Raw genomic sequence first — 21,138 nt, 5'->3', positions numbered from 1 at the left:
CTATGAAACCATCTAGGCTGAGTGCTTCTATGGGAGAGAATTTGAACCCCTTTATCTTGGTCTGTGATAATTGCTCTCTTAGACATTCTTTACTGGAGCCAATTTTAGGTAAGTTGTTTCTTTCTAAAAAATTATCTATTTCATCTGCATTTTCAGATCTGTTTGCACGGGGGCATGGGAAGTGCCCTCTAAACACTTTTAAAATTTCCTCTGCTTTTGATGATTATTTTTCCTTAGCATTTCTAATTTTAAGCTTTCATCTTTTTTCCCTTTTATTCTTTCTTTGTCATACTAGTGGTTTTTTGATTTTGTTAATTTTTTTCCATAGACTGTTTTTGGATTTATTTATCAGTTTCATTGTTTTTCTCTTTCCTAACTTAATAATTTCTGCTTTCAATTGTCTTTCAGTTGTCTTTAAGGTGTCTGTAACTGGCAGATTCGTAAGGTAATTCTGATCCCAGATTTGGGAATTATAACTGCGGCACATGCAGTTTTTTACTAGAAATTAGTCTTCTGATGCCCTAGGTCTTCCATTATACCATTGTTCTCGTGTCATAGCACATTTTTTTGTGTTTACATGCATCTTATTTTGGCACTAGATGGAAGCTCTTTGAGGCCAAGGCTATGTATCATTTTTGGGGGGGGGACAATAAATATTGATATTGTAAAGATGATGTTAGAAAGTTAATGTAGGTGTGAGAACCTGTAGTAAGCAGCTTCCAAAATGGCTCCTGGTAACCCCTACATCCTACTGTTCACATTCTTGTCTCATTCCCTCTCCCTTTGAATGTGGGCTGGACTTACGGACTGGCCTCTAATAAGTAGACTGTGACAAAAGATACTGTGGTGTGACCTCCAGTATCAGATCATAAAAGATGACTACGTTGTCTTGCTCTGTCTCTGATTCTCTCTGTTTGATGAAGGAAGCTACTGGGTTGTGAGCTGTCCTATGGAGAGATCCGTATGGCAAGGAAGAGAGGGTGGCCTCTGGCCAATGACCCACAAAGAATGGAAATCTACCAACCACCACTTACGTGATTTTGGAAGCTGATCTACCTTCAGCTGAGCCTTGAGATGACTGCAACTTTGTGAAGAACTCAGAGCCAGAGGACCCTGTTAAGATGTTTCTGGATTCCTGACCCACAGAAACTTCGAGATAATAAACGCTGCTATTTTAAGCCACTTTTTGTGGGATAATTTGTTGTGCAGCAATAGGTAACCAATACAGAATCCCAACCCTGGATATTTGTCTTAATCTAAGAAATACTGTCAAGTTGAAAACTGAATGGTTTGGTTGAAATCTGGAAGTGACCTTCTCTGTGGAGAGAGAACTCTAAATCAGAATTTAAAATGTGATAATGCAATTAATACCAAAGCTTTTCATTTAAAAGGCATTTTGACATCAATTTGTTTTAATTTCCTCATTTTTAATTTTTTTAATTTTTTTTAAATTTCATTTTATTTTTTCAGTGTTCCAAGATTCATTGTTTATGCACCACACCCAGTGCTCCAAGCAGTTTGTGTCCTCCTTAATACCCACCACCAGGCTCACCTATAATTTCTTCATTTTGATTCAACAAAGATATGACAGGTTTCCCTTTGACTTTACTTATTTTTAGCACTTTCTTTTTAAAAAGTTGTATCTGCACATGCGTATTTAGAATGTGTCAAATTAAAGACAGACTGCCTAGATAAAATTGGGCAGATGATGGGTTGAATTATAACATAGATTTATATCTTACAACATTTAAACCAACATTGGTTTGATTTCCATAACTGATGTCTGCCAAAAATCTGTCCTCCCTGCTTTCATAGAAATGTAGCTGAATCTGGACATAGGCTGCCCTGCTAGAGATGACATTTCCAAGCCTGTCTTGGGCCATGTGACTTTTGTTCTTACTGATGGAACACAGGCAGCTGTTTAGGATACTCACGGATTTCAGATGTGCCCATAACCCATCTTCAACCATGCAGAAGAGGAGAGTGGCCTTGGGCTTGGTTGCAGGGTGGGGGGGGGCGGGGGAGGATGGGGAAGGGTGATTGTCAAGATGTAAAGAATCTGAGTTACTGTGTACTTTCATGGAGCAGAGCCTCTCACTAACCCAGACTTCTCACCTTGAAACTCTTATATGAAAAGGAAATAAAAAGCTGTGCTCTTCAAACCACTAGATTTTGGGGTCTCTTTGTTGCAGCAGCTTAACCTTTAAAGAATACATCCATTGCTGTCCCTTTGAAATATGTCACTTAGTAATTATTATATATGCACAATTAACCAAAGTGCTAATACCTGGATTTCTGCCCTGTGGATGGAGGAGGGGAAACAGCATAATCTATTCCTCCCAGGCATGACTAATGCTAAACTGTCCAAACAACTATAACTATAGGTGATTTTTCCTGCATCAACATCATTTATTTATATGCATGACTTCAGGCTTGTAACTTTTTGTAACTTCTCCACTAAATGTTAGGCTAGAGCAGTCCTTCAGCCTAGCACTTCTCGAGGACATTGATTTTTGTTAGATGGGATGTTCAGAACATCAGCCTATGCCCTAGAAGAGAGGATCTGGGGAAGCCCACGGATCACTGCCAGAAGTCCCTGGCTTTTCAGTCTCACTCAAATTGTTCAGAGCCAAATCCTCCTGAAGATTCATTCCTAAATTGAATGGCTCTTGCACAATACAGAAGGCTACGGCTATCTCACCAGGTTGCCTTATAGAGCTTACTTAAAGATTTTTCACAATAGCCTTATAAGAAGTGCAGATTATTATTATTTGATCACACGAAAAAACCAAGGCACACAGTGGCATCGCAAGTCACGGGAAGCTGGAGCCATTACTTGGTCCTCCAAGGAGATGAAGTACATTATCTGAATGCACGATTCTTTGGTCTTACGTTAAGCCATGCTCGCTTTGCTTCTTCTGTCTAATTGAAAGAAAGGAAAACTGAAGCATGAAATTTCAGAGATACACCACTCAAGTGTCTTCATGGGAGAACCTATTTCATTCACACATAAAAAGAACAGGTTTTAGCTTTTAAAACTAAAGGATAGGGTTTGGTCCCAGGGGCTGTAAATGACAGCAATGTGGGGGAGAGGAGCCTTCTGCCTCCAGGACAGGATATCTCTAGGTGTCACACATCTGGGTTGTGGCAGTAGCCCTGTGCTGCTTCTGTCAACTAAGTACCTCGCAAGTGTCATTGCTTTGTCACCTTGATCTTGCTCTCCATCAGGACTGGGAAGGAGAACAGAAACCAAGGCATGAGGGAGACCAAATCATCCTTGAAAGCTACATCCCAAAGACATCCTGATCCAAAAGGACAACTGGATAAACAGGAAAGTGGCAGGTGTTTGTTGATAGTCATTTGTGCAACCAAATACTCAGTAGGCTTTGCATGGGCTGCCAGTAGCACACAGCCTGTGGCTGTCAACTGAGGACAGGACTAGGATTGCACTTCTGTTGCAGGCTGAGCAGCTCAGCCTAATTTGACTGTACCTCTCACTCCTTGTCAGGAAGTGCAGAGGCCCTCGTGGGAAAATCGCAGTTTCCTTTGCTCCTCTTCTGCTGAGATCCTTAAAGCAGGCAGGGGTGCGGTGAGATGCCCAATCCTCCTCCCCGCCCTTCACCTGGTTCGCTTGGGGCCTAAAGGTCGTGAACGATCTTGTTGTGTCTCTTCAGTGCCCTTTCGTAATTAGAGGCAGAGCAGACAAAAAGTAGAAGGGAGGGGCAGCATCATCTTTCCCAATGCAGAATACTGAGGAAGAGTAGCGTTTCCTCCACACCCGTCTAAAAGTGTTCACCAATTGCCAAATCACGAGAGCAAGCACCAAGGACTCAGGATGATTCAGGGTATACTTTCAACCTCCTGAGTTCTTGAGCAAGGTCGAGGAGGTCGGGCTTCCGGGGAGACGTTGCATCACAGTTTGGAAAAAAATTTGGGAATCTTCCTTAGAGGACCCATTCTTCCAGGAAGCGGGCAAAGAAAGAGCAGAGTAGACGCCTGGGTGCCGGAAGCTGCGAAGAAATCCGACCTCACCTTGGGCTCCAGAGTGAAAGTGGGGGTCACTCCGGGACCAGCCCGCGCGTGGCAGGAAGGACTCCCGCAGGTCTCCACGTGCTCGGCCGCTCCCCATTAGGTGGCACCTCTGCGCCAGCCCGAAGGGACCGGGGGCGCGGTGGCACAAAGAGAGGCGCGGTTTAGACACCTGTGCGCCTCCGCCCAGTTGCGAGCCGGCGGGACGCCAGGGACCGCCCGAGCCCTACCGAGCCCGCGGGGAGGGCAAGGAGCGCTGACGTGCCCCGCGCAAGGTGGAGGCGGCCACCTGGGCGCCGCGCGCGGGGCGGCGCTAGGACCCGAGCGGCGCACCTGTTGGCTGGCGCCCCGGGCCCCGCCCGCCCTCCGCCCCGAGTGCCCGGCCCGCCGAGTGCCCGAGCGGCGGCGACAGTGCGAGCCGAGGGCATCGGCGTGGCGGTGTTGGCGCGCGGCCCCGGGAGCACCATGGCCGAGCTGCTGCGGAGCCTGCAGGATTCGCAGCTCGTCGCCCGCTTCCAGCGCCGCTGCGGGCTCTTCCCGGCGCCGGATGAAGGCCCCCGCGAGAACGGCGCGGGCCCCGCGGAGGGCGCGGCGCGGGCGCCGGGGCTCGGGCAGCTCCCTGCGGCCAACGGCAAGGGCGGCGGGGGGCCGGCCAACGGGCTGCGGAGAGTTGCGGCCCCGCAGGTAACCGCGGCCAGGTGTTCGCGGGGCGTGGGGGAGGGGACAGCCCGCGCCGCAGCCCGCGGACTTGAGGGTCCCGCGGACTCCGCGATGCGGGGACCGGCGAGCGCCATCCCCGGCGGCGACCCGGCTGCGGGCGCCGGGTATGGAGGGGAGTGGGGGCGGGGAGTCCAGTCACCAGGGTGCCATCCCTTAGGCTGCCAAGTAGCACCCACGTCCGTTCAGACATCAGATGCACCAGGAGCTTTAGACACAGTCTAAAGACTTTCTCCTTTCATGAGTGAAATTTATGTTGCTGAGCTTTCTCCCAAATGTGTAAGAGTTACGTAATTGAAAAGGGCGGGGGGGATGTCCTTGGCGTTTTCGCTAGAGGCTTCTCTGGGGAGAAATTCTGAGGACTCGCACAGGATTCCTGAGTTTCCGCCCCATCCCCCCCTTGCCTGATCCTCACTCAAGGGGTGTAGCAGGGCTCGCTGTGCCCTTCACTGTCCCGCATTTCCAGCTCTAAGGACAGAACTTCAGGTTTCAGTTGCGCCTGGAGAGATCTACAAACCGCACCCCTACCCGCACCGGGGCGGAAACCCCATCCCCTTCCTGCCGAGTGGGTCTCTTGTGACTGGCACCAGGGACTTTGAACAGATGCTGTCGAGAGAGAAGCTCACCGCGCTCCCCTCCAGGCTTTCAGAGGGTGCTTATACAACCCACTGCGGCTTTGGGGAGCCGGCGTGTGTTGTCATCGCGGTGCACAGAGGCACAGAGACTCAAGACAGGAGGGACCGAACAGGCTGCAGATGCTAGCGGGCCAGGGCTGCTGCCCACCCCCCCCCACCCCCACCCCCCCGGCGGGGGGAAGGCTGCCCGAATCGGCCCTGCCGCCCGCAGAAGCTGCCCTTGTCCTGGGAGAGCTCACAGTGTGGCACTGGAGGAGGGAAGCAATGTATTGACGATTCCCACTCCTTGTGTTGGGGGCGGGGGTTGGGGAGGGATGAACAGCCGTCTTGGTGACATAGAGGTGGCATTTATTTACGTGTAGCTTTCCAGATCTCCTAACTGAGAAATTATGAAGACCTGGCTTCAGTGTGGGATGGCATATTGCGGGCACTGAATTAGAAAATTTATTTGAGAGAGTGAGGGTGGGGTGTGTGCTCCACTCCAGAGAAATCCCCTATAATGTTCTTTTTTTTCTCCTCCAATTGTTCCTTCTCTGTCCCATATGACATCTAGTAACTTTTAGATGAGTTTGAGACCTGCCCCCACCCCTCCCGCTTTCCTCTTGCCTTGTCTTAAAAATGGGACAGAGTGAGGAGCTAAGAACCAGTCACATACCTGAAATGTGGCAGGGCGTCTTCTGTGCACACATGTACATACCATTTAACACACAGGGAGGGGCCCCAGCAGCTTTCTGATGCTGTCTCCCCACATTTCCCCTCTGTTTCTCCAATTCCGGAAGCTAAGCAGGGTGCATTTTCCCGCGAATGCTTCTCCAACTGTTTAAACATTACCTCAAGTCTGGAAAAGGATCCTCCTGCCCTTTAAAAGCAAGATAAACAGATGTCTTGCAGAGAGGTGACCTCTACCTGCTTAAAAAGCCTGTGCCCCCAGCCACATAGCAGGGGTCTCTCTCTTCCCTTCCAACACACAACCTTTCTCACCATAGATGGTGAAATACTGAGAGGAAGCTGAAGATTCATGGTGAGAAATCATTGTATTGGTGTATGATGGGGGGAAAATAGCCCAGGACAGCATTTGATACACGAGAGGTTAGTGAATGTTTTTATTTTTATTTATTTTTTTTTTAAAGATCTTATTTACTTATTTGACAGACAGAGATCACAGGTAGGAAGAAAGGCAGGCAGAGAGAGAGGAAGGGAAGCAGGCTCCCCACTGAGCAGAGAGCCTGATGAGGCGGCTCGATCCCAGAACCCTGGGATTATGACCTGAGCCGAAGGTAGAGGCTTTAACCCACTGAGCCACCCAGGCGCCCCTAGTGAATGTTTTTAAAGGTGGGTCTGTTTCAGGTGACTTGGGGAGATTAATATTTTGCAAATATAGAGAGGGTTCAATAGGAAAATGATTGCATACCTGTCCTGGATCCTTAGTAGGACTCTAAGGGGACAGTTGGAAAAATTCTCTCCAACAAGCTAGTCTTCCCTGTGGCCTTTGGCCTCTGCCCAACCTGTGGCAGGCCTGAGCTGCCTCTCCTTTCTCCAAATAACCCCACTCATCCTTCAGTTTCAAAGGTCAGTTCTTCAAGAGACTCTTTTGTTCACCTTTGAGTCTCACTCCCCGTTTTAGAGGTTCTCTTTGTTTCTGGTGATTCTTCATTACAGCATTTATTACATTATGTAAATATGCCTTTGGAGGGGGGTGTGGTACCTGATTATCATCAGTCTTCTCCAGTGGGTGAAAAGCTCTGAGAATGCAGGAAACTTGCCTGGTGTGCTCATTATTTTCTTCACATGGGAGCTCAGTGAATTTTGGGAATAAATGAGTGCAGACTATAATATAAAATCTGCCCTATAAAAGCAAGATAAGCAGATTTCTTGCAAAGACTCATCTTCTTGCTGCTTCAGCAAGCAGCATGGTAGAAAGGGTTTCCCCCTTCCCATCCCAAACACGACTTCACTCACTGTAGATCATTAAAAAGTAAGAGAGAGCTAAAAATTCAAAATAAGAGATTAAAGATTTTTTTAAATTGAAGAGTAACTGTGGAAAATCAAATGTTTTCCGCATAGCCTAGAAATCAGGAAGCACGTGGACACTGTTTTAAGACCCTCCTAACAGTAGAGAAATGTTTTCTTCATTTGGGTGACTTCAGAATGCAACACATTTAATTTTTCTCACCTCGCACATTTGCTGTATTTATTTTGATCCTTAAAACAGGACAAATGCAGAAACGATTAACGACTTCCGGGACCAATTCTCACGTAACACCACGCACTGCTAAGTTAAAGATTAACTACATCCTTCACAAAACAGGGCTGGGCTGGGATTGCACAAAGCTGTCATTGAATAAGCCGGAGTGGACCTCAGAGACTGCTCAGTAGTCACGCCTTTCACGGACAGATCTGAGTCCTGAAGGTTTAAAGGCTTTGTTGGGGACTTCCCAGACTCTCACACAGTCAGGTCTTTTGATGCTCAGGTCTAAACTGCTCTCTTCTGTGCACCTTCCAGGGTTTCGTTTTATCTGTCTCACTGTGAAGGTGTGAGGTGTTGGGGCTGGCTGGGAGCTGGGCAGAGGTTGGGTGGAAAGGGAACACGTTGCTTTCAGAGTGCAAGGATAACTGGTTTGCAAGGGTAACTGTAGGAGGACATTCCTGGCAGTAGCCAAGATCAAGAGGCAGGGATCCTGGGACCGAGGAGGAGGGCAAAGTTTTGGTTAGAGTAGTGTTTATTTGTTCTGGGGTAAATCCAGCCTCGGATAAAATGGTATTTTGATTTTTATCATCTTTGCTTACTCAACATAGTTGCATTAAGACGGACTTTGCAGAGCCTTTCTCTATCATTACGTTAGACTGGAGTGATCTTTCCAAATTGTACTGTGTTCCATAAATACCTTTTGATAACTATTTCTTCAGGCATAGTTCTACAGTTGGGTTGAGGTATTTAGAGAAGTCTTTGCATCCCTATTTTGAAATATGTGGGGACCCGCAGGTCTGTCAATCTACAAAAAGCCACCCTTCCTTTGTTGGCTTGCTCCAGTAAAAAGAACCATCTTTGCAATCAGGAGACCTAGATCTGGTTCCACCTTCACGTCACCTTGAACTTCTCTGGGTCTCATCTGTAGAACGGGCAGAGTGGAATAGAACCATGGGTTTCCACCTGCGGCTGCACAATATAGTCAGTGAGAGGAACTTTGGAAACACAACAAACCAGTGTCCAGGGTCCAGGTGAGAAGTGGGGTCTGGAGAAACGGCAGACAGAGGTGGGAAGCTCCCTTCTCCTGGGACCCACCACACTTAGTGTGTTCAGGATGAGAATGGTGGTACTAGAGGCAGCGGTCATGGCCACTGGGACATCTTGGCTTATGACTCCACTGGCCAACAGGCTGAACTTTAAGTTTTGATTTTCTTTGATGTTCAGGTTTGAAATGGTAAAATAAGCCACTTTGAAAAGGTACCTTTGATCTTTTTTTTTTTTTCCTAGTTACAGATATTGTTCAGATGAGAAAACTTGGGAAAAGACAAACAAAAAATTAAATCCATGGCCATTATACCACTGCCCAAAGGTAATCACTCAGTAAATGTTCAATCTGATTTTTAGGGGCTGTATGCTACTCTATAGCATAGATAAACTATAATTTAGTTGGCTATTGCTGGGCTTTTAGGCTTTTTCCGGTTTTTGCATTAAAAATAACATCTTTATATAATTATCTTTCCATATATCTTGATTGTCTCTTTTAATTGAGATGTAATTAACACATAATATTGTATTACTTATTGGTGTACAATATAATGATTTAATATTTGTAAATACTGTATTGTGAAATGATCACAGTAAGTCTAGTTAATATCCATCACCACCCATAATTATAGTTTTTCCTTCTTGTGATGAGAACTTTTTTGTTAAAAGATTTTACTTATTTATTTTAAAGAATGAGAGAGAGTTGTGTGTGCACGCAACCCAGGGGAGGGACCGAGGGGGAAGGAGAGGGAGGGAGAGAATCTCAAGCAGACTCCGAGGTGAGCGCAGAGCCCTTCGAGGAGCTCGATCTCAAGACCCTGAGGTCATGACCTGGGCCAAAACCAAGAGTCAGGCGCTTAGCCACCTGAGCCACCCAGGCGCCCCATGATGAGAACTTTTAAGATCTACCCTCTTAGCAACTTTCAAATATACATTATTAACTGTAGTTGCCATGCCGTATATTACACCCACATGGCTTATTTATTTTGTAATTTTCCGGGTGTATTTTGTCACCACCTTCACCCATTTCACCAACCCCCGCCCCCAGTACCTCAGGCAACCACCAATCTCTTCTCTTCATCTATGAGTGCAGGTTTTTTGTTTGTTTTATAGTCCACATATACATGAGATCATACCGTATTTGTTTTTCTCTGACTTATTTCAGTTAGCATAATGCCCTCAAGTTCCACCACCCATATTCTCACAAATGGCAAGATTTCCTTCTTTTTTATGGTGAATATTACAGTGTGTGTGTGGTGTGTGTGTGTGGTGTGTGTGGTGTGTATGTGGTATGTGTGTGTGGTGTGTGTGTGGTGTGTTTGGTGTGTGGTGTGTGTGTGTGTGTGTGTGTGTGGCACATTTTCTTTATCCATTCATCCATAGATACTAGAGTTGTTTCCTAATCTCAGCTGTTGAAAATAATGCTGAAATGAACATGGGGGTGCAGATATCTTTTCAAGTTAATGTTTTCTTTTTCTTCAGATAAGTACTCAGAGATGGAATCGCTAGATCATATGGTATTTCTATTTTTAATCTTTAAAAAGGTTTTATTTTCTTTTATTTTGAAGACATTCATTTATGAGAAAGAGAGCAAGGGGGAGGGGTGGAGGGAAAGGGAGAGAGAGAATCCCAAGAAGACACGCTGGTGAGCACAGAGCCCCATGTGGAGCCCAATTCCATGATCCCAATATCATGACCTGAGCCAAAATCAAGAGTCAGACACTTAACTGACTGAGGCACCCAGGTGCCCCTCAAGATTCTATTTTTAAGTAATTTCCACACCCAACATAGGACTTGAACTCATAACCCTGAGATCAAGAGTTGCATGATCTACTGACTGAGCCAAACAGGCACCCCTATTTTTAGTTTTTTGAGGAACCTCCATGCTGTTTCCATAGTGGCAACTTACATTCTCTCCAACAGTACACAAGGATTCGCCTTACTCCACATCCTTGCCAACACTTGTTATTTTTTGCCTTTTGGATAATAACCCTTCTAACAGGTGTGAGGGGATATGTCATCATCATTTTGATTTGCATTTCCCTGATGCTGAGTGATGTTACACATCTTTTCGTGTGTCTGTTGGCCATCTGAATGTTTTCTTTGGAAAAATGTCTATTTGGATCCTCTGCCCATTTTAATGGGATTATTTGAAAAACAATTCCCCTTATCACTTATACGATTTGCCAGTATTTTCTCCCATGTGGTAGATTGCCTTTTCATTTTGTTAACGTATTCCTTTGCTGTGCAGCAGCTTTTTAATTTGATGTAGTGACACTTGTTTATTTTTGCTTTTGTTGCCTTTGCTTTGGGTGTCAAATCCAAAAAGATCGTTGCCAAGACTGATTTCAGTCTTTGATTGTCTTTTTAATTTAAATTTCCAGCCATGGGACTGCTGGGTAGAAATACACATATTATGGCCTTCAGTACTAAGCTGTCCGCAGAACAGGGGTACTAGGATACGTAACTGTGAGTGCAGGTTTTCCCAGTCCCTCACCACTAGTAGGTACTAACACCCTCTTTAATCTTTGGAGAAAATAGACCACCCCTGCATCTTTTTTTTTTTTTAAGATTTTACTTATTTAATAAAAAATAAGAGCGTGTGAGAGCAGGGAGAGGGGCAGAAGGAGTGGGAGAGAGAGAATTTCAAGCAGACTCTGCCCTGAGCGTGGAGCCAAGTGTGGGGCTCAATCCCACAACCCTGAGATCGGACTCTTAACCCACTGAGCCACCCAGGCACTCCAATAAGCCACTTTCGATTTTTATCTCCTATTGTCTTCCTTTATTTCCAACCAACATTTCTTTTATTTTTTTAATTTAAATTTTAGTTAGTTAATATATAGTGCAATATTGGTTTTGGAGTAGAAATCAGTGATTCATTACTTACATGTAACACCCAGAGCTCATCACTTAACAAGCACGCTCCTTCCTCCTCATCACCCGTCTAGCCCCTCCCCCACCCACCTCCCTCCAGCCACCCTCAGTTTGTTCTCTATATTAAGAGTCTTCTATGGTTTGTTTCCCTCTTTCCATTTTTTTCTTTCCCCCCTTCCCATATGTGCATCTGCTTTCTCTCCTAAATTCCACATATGAGTGAGATCATATGCCAGCCAACATTTCTTAATCAGCTACTGTGATTCTGGGATTGTCCTCATCCTTACAGATTCAAAGATAAATAAGATCTAGTTGCTGCCCTAGGAAGGCCTCAAAGAAAATGACACAATGTAAAGAATACAAGAATAGAATATGTAGGCTTATAATAATATTAGGATATGAAGCTAATAATGATAATAATAATGATAGTGATATATAATATAATATATATAATATTGATATATTATATATTATATATAATATATAATAATGATAGGCTATATAATAATATATATATTATAATATATATATTATATATATAATTATATATATATAATAATAATAATAGGATAAGTTTGTGGCCAGGGAGACAATAGCAGGAGTAGCTCACCATCCCTGAAGGAGCTCATGAAGTCTTGAGTGGGGACTAAAAGAGCAGTAAGAGTGAAACAGATGAAAATGTGAAAATCTCAGGGCACCTGGGTGGCTCAATCCAGGGTCTGGCTCCATGCTCAGGGGGAAGTCTGTTGGAGATTCTTCCTCTCACCCTTTCTCTCTGCTCCTCCCCCTGCTCACATGTGCACTCTCTCTCTCTAATAAATAAATCAATCTTTAAAAAAAGAAACTATGAGAATTTCTTTTCTTTACCTAGGAATCTTACGTGATAAAACATAAAGGCACATTGCCGTTTTTGGTGAAGAGCAAAACATTCAGCCTGGGTAGAGTAAGATTCCCAGCAGGAAACAGATTAAGGGGTAATTGAGCCCTCAAAAATGGTTAAAATGGCAAATTTGGGGATGCCTGGGTGGCTCATTCGGTTAAGCAGCTGCATTCGGCTTGGGTCATGATCCCAGGGTCCTGGGATCCAGTCCCTCATTGGGCTCCCTGCTCAGAGGGGAGCCTGCTTCTCCCTCTGCCTTCTGCTCCCCCTGCTTGTGCTGTCTCTCTGACAAATAAATAAAATCTTTTAAATAAATAAATACATGACAAATTTTATGTTTTGCATGTTTTACCTCAAAAAAAAAAAAAAGAAAGAAAAAATATCCATAGATTCTACTTCAGGGAGGAGAAACATAACGTCCTTCTCCTTAAGTGTGGGCCACAGAGGAGTCATTTTATAGTATAGACACCTGGCAGACACCCCCTCAGCCAGGTCATCACAGTTAATATGAACAGTGTAAGCCACGGTGATGGTGTGTGCTCTTGACGCATGTCGAAATTATATACTCTGGCACTTCACCGGGGTGGTCTTGTTTAAAACCCACACCCTCAGCCTAATCACAAGAAAGACACCAGACAAATCCTAGTTGAGGGGCATCCTGCAAAATACCTGGCCTATACTCTTCAAAGTGGCCAAGGCCGTAAATAACTAGGAAAGTCTGACAGATGTCACAGCCAGGAGTAGCCCAAGAAAACATGACAGTTAAAGATCATTGTGGTATCCTGGATGGGACCCTGGAATAGATAAAAAAGGATGTTAGGTAAAAACTAAGGAAGTCTGATGAAAGTATGGAATTTAATTAAAATGCATCGGTAAATTTTTCTGCAAATTGAAAACTGTATTAAAAAATAGGGGCGCCTGGGTAGCTCAGTGGGTTAAAGCCTCTGCCTTCAGCTCAGGTCATGATCCCAGGTCCTGGGATCATGCCCCGCATTGGGCTCTCTGCTCAGCAGGGAGCCTGCTTCCCCCTCTCTCTGTCTTTGCCTGCCTTTCTGCCCACTTGTGATCTCTGTCTATCAAATAAATAAATAAAATCTTTTTTAAAAATTTTAAAAAATATAGTCTAGGGGCACCTAGGTGGCTCAGTCATTTAAGTGTCTGCGTTCGGTTCAGGGCATGATTCTAAGGTCGTGGGATCGAGTCCCACTTCAGGCTCCCTGCTTGCAGGGAGCCTGCTTCTCTGTCTCCCCGACCCCTGCTCATGCTCTCTCTCACTGCCTCTCTCTCCCTCAAATAAATAAAATCTTTAAAAATAAATAAAATTTAAAAAGTCTTTAAATTTTTCTAAAAGGAGGTAGGTAATTGAAGGGAATTCAAAGATGGGATCATTTACAAAATTGTAGGTGGTGTTGGAAAAACCAACAAGGAAGGGTAAGCATCTAGGAGCAGATGACTGTCAGTCTATAATGGCAAGAGGAGAAGATTGGTTCTGGTAAAGCCGGCCCCAGTGAGCACTTAGCTGTCAGAGAGAGACTCCTGACAGGAACTGCCTTTAGTAGAGAAACAGCCAGAGCCGGGCTGGAGAGTTGAGGAACTCTACCTCCAAGTCATTCTCCACACACTCTCTCCTATGCTGCCATTGCCTTCCTTGGGCCAAATTCAATCAGAAGCCAGGGAGACTGGGAGCCTGCCCATGGCCCCACACGAAGGTCAGCCTCCGTGGAGAAGGGTGTAGAGTGGACTCGGAAGGACAAATGGAAAGTATCCAGCCTGGGTAGCATAAAGAAACTGGGATGGTTATACCAGCTGAAGTTTGGGGCTCGAGCCAGAGTTTTAGGCTGGAGCCTGAATGTGGCTTCCTGTAGAATTTGGTCTTCATCCTGTAGACAGGGGGATGGCAAATCAATTCCATGCCATGTGTCAAATCAGAATTAGTGATGGGGCATCGTGATAAAGGTTCTTGGGGTGTCATTGTGCTCCGTCGCAAAGAGTGTGGGATTGAATGGCAATGTCTTTACAGGGTATGGGGGGAGCCTGGTGCTGAAGCATTTAAGATATGGTGATGTTCTGTTCCAACAGCAGCAGACATGGTGCTAACATGAAATCAAGCCTTAATATCTGTTTGGATTCCTTCGTGATACTCTCGAGTGGCACCTTCACCCACAAACTCTTAGGAGGAAAGAAACAACTAATGGTTTCTTAAGACATAGGTTTGTCTTGTTAATCTTACAAATAAAACAGTAATTTTGTAACGACAATGGTTTTATTTAGGAAGAGCAAAGAATTGCAATTTGGGACAAGCAAACTCCAGCAAAACCAAACTACAACAAAACAGAGGAGAGGAACACTCTTCTTCAGAGAGAAGAGGGGGGTTGGCAAGGCTGTTAGAAACAAAAAGTCCATTGGCATAAACTAGAAGTTTGAAGTATAGTGGCTTCTCATTGGCTGAGTTGTGACAGCTCTCATTGGCTGGGCTGTTGCTGGGCCAGGAGAAAACCTTTCTTCCTCTTGCTGGGGTGATCTGGACCTGCAGGTTTGTTTTGGGTTGCGTCCGCAATTGGCTGAGGAGTGGTAGGGTGTGAGAGCTCCTCCTGCAGGCCGCTGGTTCCATTCCAAAGGTTTCCTTTCACCAATTTTCATACCATAGTTTGGGACAATGGAAACCATCCTGGGACCCCATCATTATGGCTCCAAGCTGATTGGATTGGGGAGCAGCCCTCTACTCATGGGAAGCCTTCTATAGGCTGTTCAACGTCTGATGACGTGACCTGAGGTGAGGACCTCACCCAAGTGGGACACTGCCCAGGGGAGAGTGACTGATGGTACCAATCGCATTACGCCCTGGGGGAGTCTGAATGCAGGACCCACAAATAGGGAAATGGTGGAGCGGTGGTGAACTTCAGAGAGAGAAAGGAGGCCACAGGCAGAACCCTTGAGGCAGAGAAAGCAGTAGGAAAGTAGAAGCTCACAGTATCGAGGAGAGCAGCAACCCCACGGCCATGGTAAGAAGTCGAGGAGAAAACTCCCAAAAGGAGAAAGAAGCTCCATCGTGACTGTGGTTGGCTCCACTTCGGAGGGCAGGTGCTGGAGGCACTGTTGACCTTCGGGATGCAACAGCTGGGGGCTGAGGCGGGTGGTGCCCAGGGATGGTGACTGGCTGTACGGCCTCTGAGCACATCTCCTTGCTTCCTGAGGAATCATGGAACAAACTCCTCTCACTGGAAGAGGCCTGTGTGGGTCTTTCCTCTCGAGCGGTTTGCGCTGGTCCCCTGCTGCTTCGAGGGCGTGCCCATAACTGCGATCAGATCAGGAGTTTTATCACTTTTGTGTAGTTGGGAATGGGGACGGCTAGGTAGCGGCAGGAGTCAGATCCCTCTTTCTCCCGTGCACCCCCCCAGGGCCAAACATGGCAGCTACTTAATACCACCTGTTGAACCAAGCACGGAAGGCTGTGCTAAACTCAACCTTTTCTTTCTTGGCAGAAATACAATCACCTGCTCTCTCCTGTCACAACTGGGGTCATTTGATCCCTGACGACTTTACCTGGCCATGTGTTCTTTTAGCCTAACTTTCTGTTGTTGTTGTTGTTGTTGTTGTTTTGTTTTGTTTTTGTTTTTGTGTTGGCTCCTTCCTTTTAATGTGGGAAACTGATGAAGGGTTTTGATTAATGAATAACTTTTTTATGAGTTTGCTTTCTTCATTTGGACACCGTGAAGGGAGTTTGGGGATGGCTAGAAGTTCGTGAGGATGAAACAGACACCTGTCAACTTTAAAAAAATGTGATTAAGCTACTATGCTTATGAAAGCTGTCGACAGCAAGCCTTGTCTAATTCTAATTTTCTTGACTTATAATTAAGATGTCAACATTTTTAAATGTAAAAAAAAGCACTTGCACGTCTGTTGTTACAGCTTTTGTTAATTATTTAATCCTCTGTTTTCCTGATAAGAATTATGTCTCAAACAAAGGCATTCTTGCATTTTGTTTGGCACAGAATTTTCCTGGGAGAAAATACTGTCACGGTTTCCTGGCAACACGTTTAGAGTGTTTCTATCTGTGTTAGAAATCTATGAAAATGCTAAAATTGGGGGCATCCACTGGCCTTTATTATCTACTTGCCTGGTGAGATACCCTGCACGTAGGAAGAAAATGAGATATTGAAAAATCCAGTGGAGACCGTGCGACCCATGTTTTTCTCTCCTCACTCCTGCTTCCAACACAGTATGAACTAATTAGCCAAGTGTTTTAAAAATCAAAGCAAGCAATCCTTAAGTGCAAGCCCGGGTGGCTGGTAGGGGAAGGAAATAACCACCTGAGATCTTGAAAGGAGGGCTGAAAAGGGAGTCATGGTTTCCTTGAACCATTTTGAATAATTGCCTGCAGGCCCCCAAATGCACTGGCATTTTTATACCCATTTGTTTAATAAAACAAAACAAATCATCAGATTTATTCTTGCTTCTGTGAATGCTGTTTATTTGGTATGCATGCCTGCTGGAGAAATGCCCTCTCAAGTATGTTTTGATTTTTCTAAATGGCAAAATCTTTGTTTCCATAGGGTTTTATGGGAGACAGCCCACCAAAGCAAGGGCTCCTATGGGTAGGAGAGAGAGGGAATGGTGTGAATTAGAAGGTTCCTTGGGGAGGCGCCTGGGTGGCTCAGTGGGTTAAGCCTCTGCCTTCGGCTTAGGTCATGGTCTCAGGGTCCTGGGATCAAGCACCGAATTGGGCTCTCTGCTCAGCGGGGAGCCTGCTTCCCCCTCTCTCTCTGCCTGCTTCTATGCCTACTTGTGATCTCTCTCTCTCTTTGTCAAATAAATAAATAAAATCTTTAAAAAAAAAAAAAAAGAAGTTTCCTTGGGTAAAATGTTGGGAGCTGAGAAGCCAGGATTTAATTGGTGGAGAAGGGATTTAGGTAAACATGGTAACATTTTTCTGACATTAAAAAAAATCGCCCTCTCCTTAAAGGTGATTTACAAAGTGGCCATGAAATATACATCAAAGATTTTGTTAAAGACATGACAAGTGAAAAGTGGCTCCGTTAGAAGTTGGGTTTTGTGGGGTTTTTTACCCCTACGTTCTGAATTTTGATCTTTTGATGATTTTCGGGTAGGAAGACATGAAATATTTTGAAATTAATTTTTGTACTTTTTAACTCCTTTTTAAAGGAATTTTTCTACACACTCTCTCTCTCTCTTTTTAAGATTTTACTTATTTTTTGAGAAAGAGAGAGTGAGAGCTGAAGGGAGAAGCAGATCCCCGCTGAGCAGGAAGCCCAGTGCCGGACTCCACCCCAGGACCCTGAGATCATGACTTGAGCTGAAGGCAGATTACTTGCGCTGAAGGCAAGACGCCTAACTGACTGTGCCACCCAGGCGTCCTTAAGTATTATTTCAGAAATCTTTTATTTTTGACTTTTTAAGATGTAATTTCTGATTTTTGAAAATCTGCAAAAACACTATCAAAAAATTCCTATGTGCTCTTGACCCATGTTTTCCTAATGTTAGCATCATATATAGCCACAGCACAGAAAATAGTGTGCCATCTGTGGACTTTGTTCCATTCTGGAAGTTCTTCAGTCTTTCTTTGCATTTCCTCACCTTGACTTCTAAAGAGTTCAGACTAGTGACTTTGTATAACGTCAGTTTGATTTGTTCAATGTTTCCTCATGATGACACTTAGATTCTGTATTTTGGGTGGGGCGGAGGTGGGGAACACTACAGGCAAGGTATTGTATTCTTAGTGCATTATATCAAGAGGCACAAAATGCTGATTTATTCCATCACCAGTGATTTTAACTTCAAACACCTTTAAACGTGTGTTAAGTGGTTTCTTCCAGGTAAATGTTTTTCTCTTTACAATTAAGAAATATGCTGTAGGGTTCCTGGGTGGCTCAGTCAGTTAAGCTCAGGTCATGATCCCAGGGTCCTGGAATCGAGTCCCACGTCGGGCTCCCTGGTTAGTGGGGAGCCCGCTTCTGCCTCTCCTTCTGCTGCGTCCCCTGCTTGTGCTTACAAGCTCGCTCTCTCTCAAAAAAATAAAATCTGTAAAAAATAAGTAAGAAAATAAAAAGTATGCTGTAGACCAGTATTAAGACACATTGTAAATGTCTTGTTTCTTGGCATATTTTCATCATCCGTGAATTTTGTCATCCATTAGTGACGTTATCCTTTAAAAAGTGATCAGCCAATTTGATAGCAGAATGAAAGCATCTCATTATTCTAATTTTGTATTTCTTTCATCTCTAATGAGGTTGAATATTTTTCTTCTGTTTAGCAGATACTTGTATTAACCCTTTTTGTGCATGGTCTGGTCAGATGCTTTATTTTTTCTGCTGTGATTTTAAACTTTTTTTTTTTTAAGATTTTATTTATTTATTTGACAGACAGAGATCACAAGTAGGCAGAGAGGCAGGCAGAGAGAGAGGAAAGGAAGCAGGCTCCCTGCTGAGCACAAAGCCCGATGCGGGGCTTGATCCCAGGACCCTGGGATCATGACCTGAGCCAAAGGCAGAGGCTTTAATCCACTGAGCCACCCAGGTGCCCCATCTGCTGTGATTTTAGTGGGGGTGTTTTTCCTACTGATTTTGGATGGTCTTTTTTTAGTTCATCCATTGTGCACCCAAATCTTCCACTATACATCAGTTAACATAAGCTCACAACCAAGAAGTAACTAATCCTTCCTTGTAAAGAGAAAACCTTTGGAGTCTGAGGAGAACGGAGTTACAGAGGAAGTAATAACTTCCCTCTAGTTATCTGTGGGCTTAGGTAAGTCATGCTGGTTGTTCTTCTACCTGTTTCCAGGTCCAGAAAGCCCATCATTCCCATCCTGTGACATGCTTGTGATATTTCAGGAGCCTTGGACAAGGGTTGGGCGTTCTGAAAGGTTAGGGAAAGCCTGCAATCCCTGACAACTCTGAGCAGGGAAGACAGTGGCTTAGAGGGTGTTGCCCCCATATTATGATGGTGTGATAGTGAGGCAGGAAAAGAATTCATTCGGTTGTGCACTGCAGAGGGTGACAGACAATTCTGAGCTCTTCCAGCCTTGGGTCTCCCCCTTCTCGATGGTTCCCAAGGTGGCTTCTGGGCTGCTTTCTTGCCATGCTATTAGTCCACCACACGTGTCCTCAAAGGGAAGAAATGGATTACTATCCCCAACATTCATTCAGTAACATAGTTCTGATAACCATCACTTTTGGAAAGGAGGGACTAATGCCCACTGATCACTTAATTTTTCCTCCATCTAACCCCATCTAATGCCTCAGTCATATTTTTATCATCCAAAAATTTTTGACCCTGACAGAATTATCTGAATTTTTCTAATATGTTGGGTTATAAATGGTCTAGCCCTGATTTCTTCATGTTTACCTCCCTAGTACCACTGCAGGGTTAGAAATAGGACTTCCCACACTGATCCTGAGTACTTCCAGGGTTAGACAAGTATATCTGCAAAGATAATGGCCTTATTTATTTAAACTTTTTTTTTTTTTAGATTTTATTTATTTATTTGACAGACACAAGTAGGCAGAGAGGCAGGCAGAGAGAGAGGAGGAAGCAGGCTCCCTTCTGAGCAGAGAGCCCGATGAGGGGCTTGATCCCAGGACTCTGGGATCATGACCTGAGCCGAAGGCAGAGGCTTTAACCCACTGAGCCACCCGGGCGCCCCTATTAATTAAACTTTAAGAGCTTACGTATTTACGTATTTAATCTTTAAAAGTTAGTACTAAATATACATTTACCTTGCAGTCCACAATTCTACTCCTGGGAATTTATCCCAGAGATATGAAAACTTATTGACACAAAAAGCTGTACATGATTGCTTATAGCTGCTTTGTTTGTAATAGCCAAAACCTGGAAATAAAATCTCCCCACTAGATGAATGGCTAAATAAACTGTGGTATATCCATACCGTGGACTACCACTCAGCAGTAAAAAAGAATAGATTAGGGACGCCCGGTGGCTCAGTTGGTTAAGCGTCTTCTGCCTTCAGCTCAGGTCATGACCCTGGAGTCCTGCGATGGAGCCCTGTGTCGGGCTCCCTCGTCACTGGGGAGCCTGCTTTTCCCTCTCCCTCTGCTGCTTCCCATGCCTGTGCTCTCTCTCTCATTCTGTCAAAGGAATAAATAAAATCTTAAGAAAAAAAAGAATAGGGATGCCTGGGTGGCTCAGTTGGTTGGGCGGCTGCCTTCGGCTTGGGTCATGATCCCGGCGTCCTGGGATCGAGTCCCGCATCGGGCTCCTTGCTCCGCAGGGAGCCTGCTTCTCCCTCTGCCACTCTGTCTGCCTGTGCTCACACTCTCTCTCTCTCTGGCAAATAAATAAATAAAATCTTAAAAAAAAAAAAGAATAGATTATTGATATACCCAACAACTTGGATGGATCTCAAAGACATTTTGCTGAGTGAAAATGCCAATCTCAAAAGATCATGTGGTGTATAATTCCATTTATATACAACATTCTTGAAGTGACAAAATTATAAAGACAGAAGACAGATTAGTGGTTGCCAGGAGTTAAGAATGAGAGGATGACAATAACGGGGTTGTACAAGGGGGATCTTTCTGATAATGGGGCAGTTTTGCACCTTGATGGCAGTGGTGGTCACATGGGTCTAGGGAGTCTACACGGGTGTAGTAAAATGGCACAGAAATGTATACACATGTTGTCCCAATGCCAGATTCCTGGCGCTGATATTGTGCTGTAATTATGTCAGATGGAACCATTGGGAGAAAACAGGCGAAGGGGATATGGACATCTCTGCCCCTCCTTTGCAAATGCTT

The 21,138-nt window shown here is 44.7% G+C and overlaps 1 protein-coding gene across 1 annotated transcript in view; it reads left to right on the top strand.

Moving 5' to 3' along the window:
• Positions 1 to 4,494: 4,494 nt before the first annotated feature.
• SGPP2 (sphingosine-1-phosphate phosphatase 2) overlaps positions 4,495 to 21,138 on the top strand; it is a gene marked incomplete at its 5' end in the record, with an annotated part of 109,876 nt that continues 93,232 nt past the window's right edge. The window contains one exon of the mRNA XM_080799644.1: positions 4,495 to 4,713. Within this exon, the coding sequence (XP_080655770.1) occupies positions 4,495 to 4,713 (219 nt within the window). The remainder of the gene's footprint in view (positions 4,714 to 21,138) is intronic.

This window comes from Martes martes (genome assembly GCF_963455335.1).
Source record: "Martes martes genome assembly, chromosome: 3".
Lineage (NCBI taxonomy): Eukaryota > Metazoa > Chordata > Mammalia > Carnivora > Mustelidae > Martes > Martes martes.
Note: the sequence above shows the minus strand (reverse complement) of the source record. Positions and strands in the feature narration are given on the sequence as shown.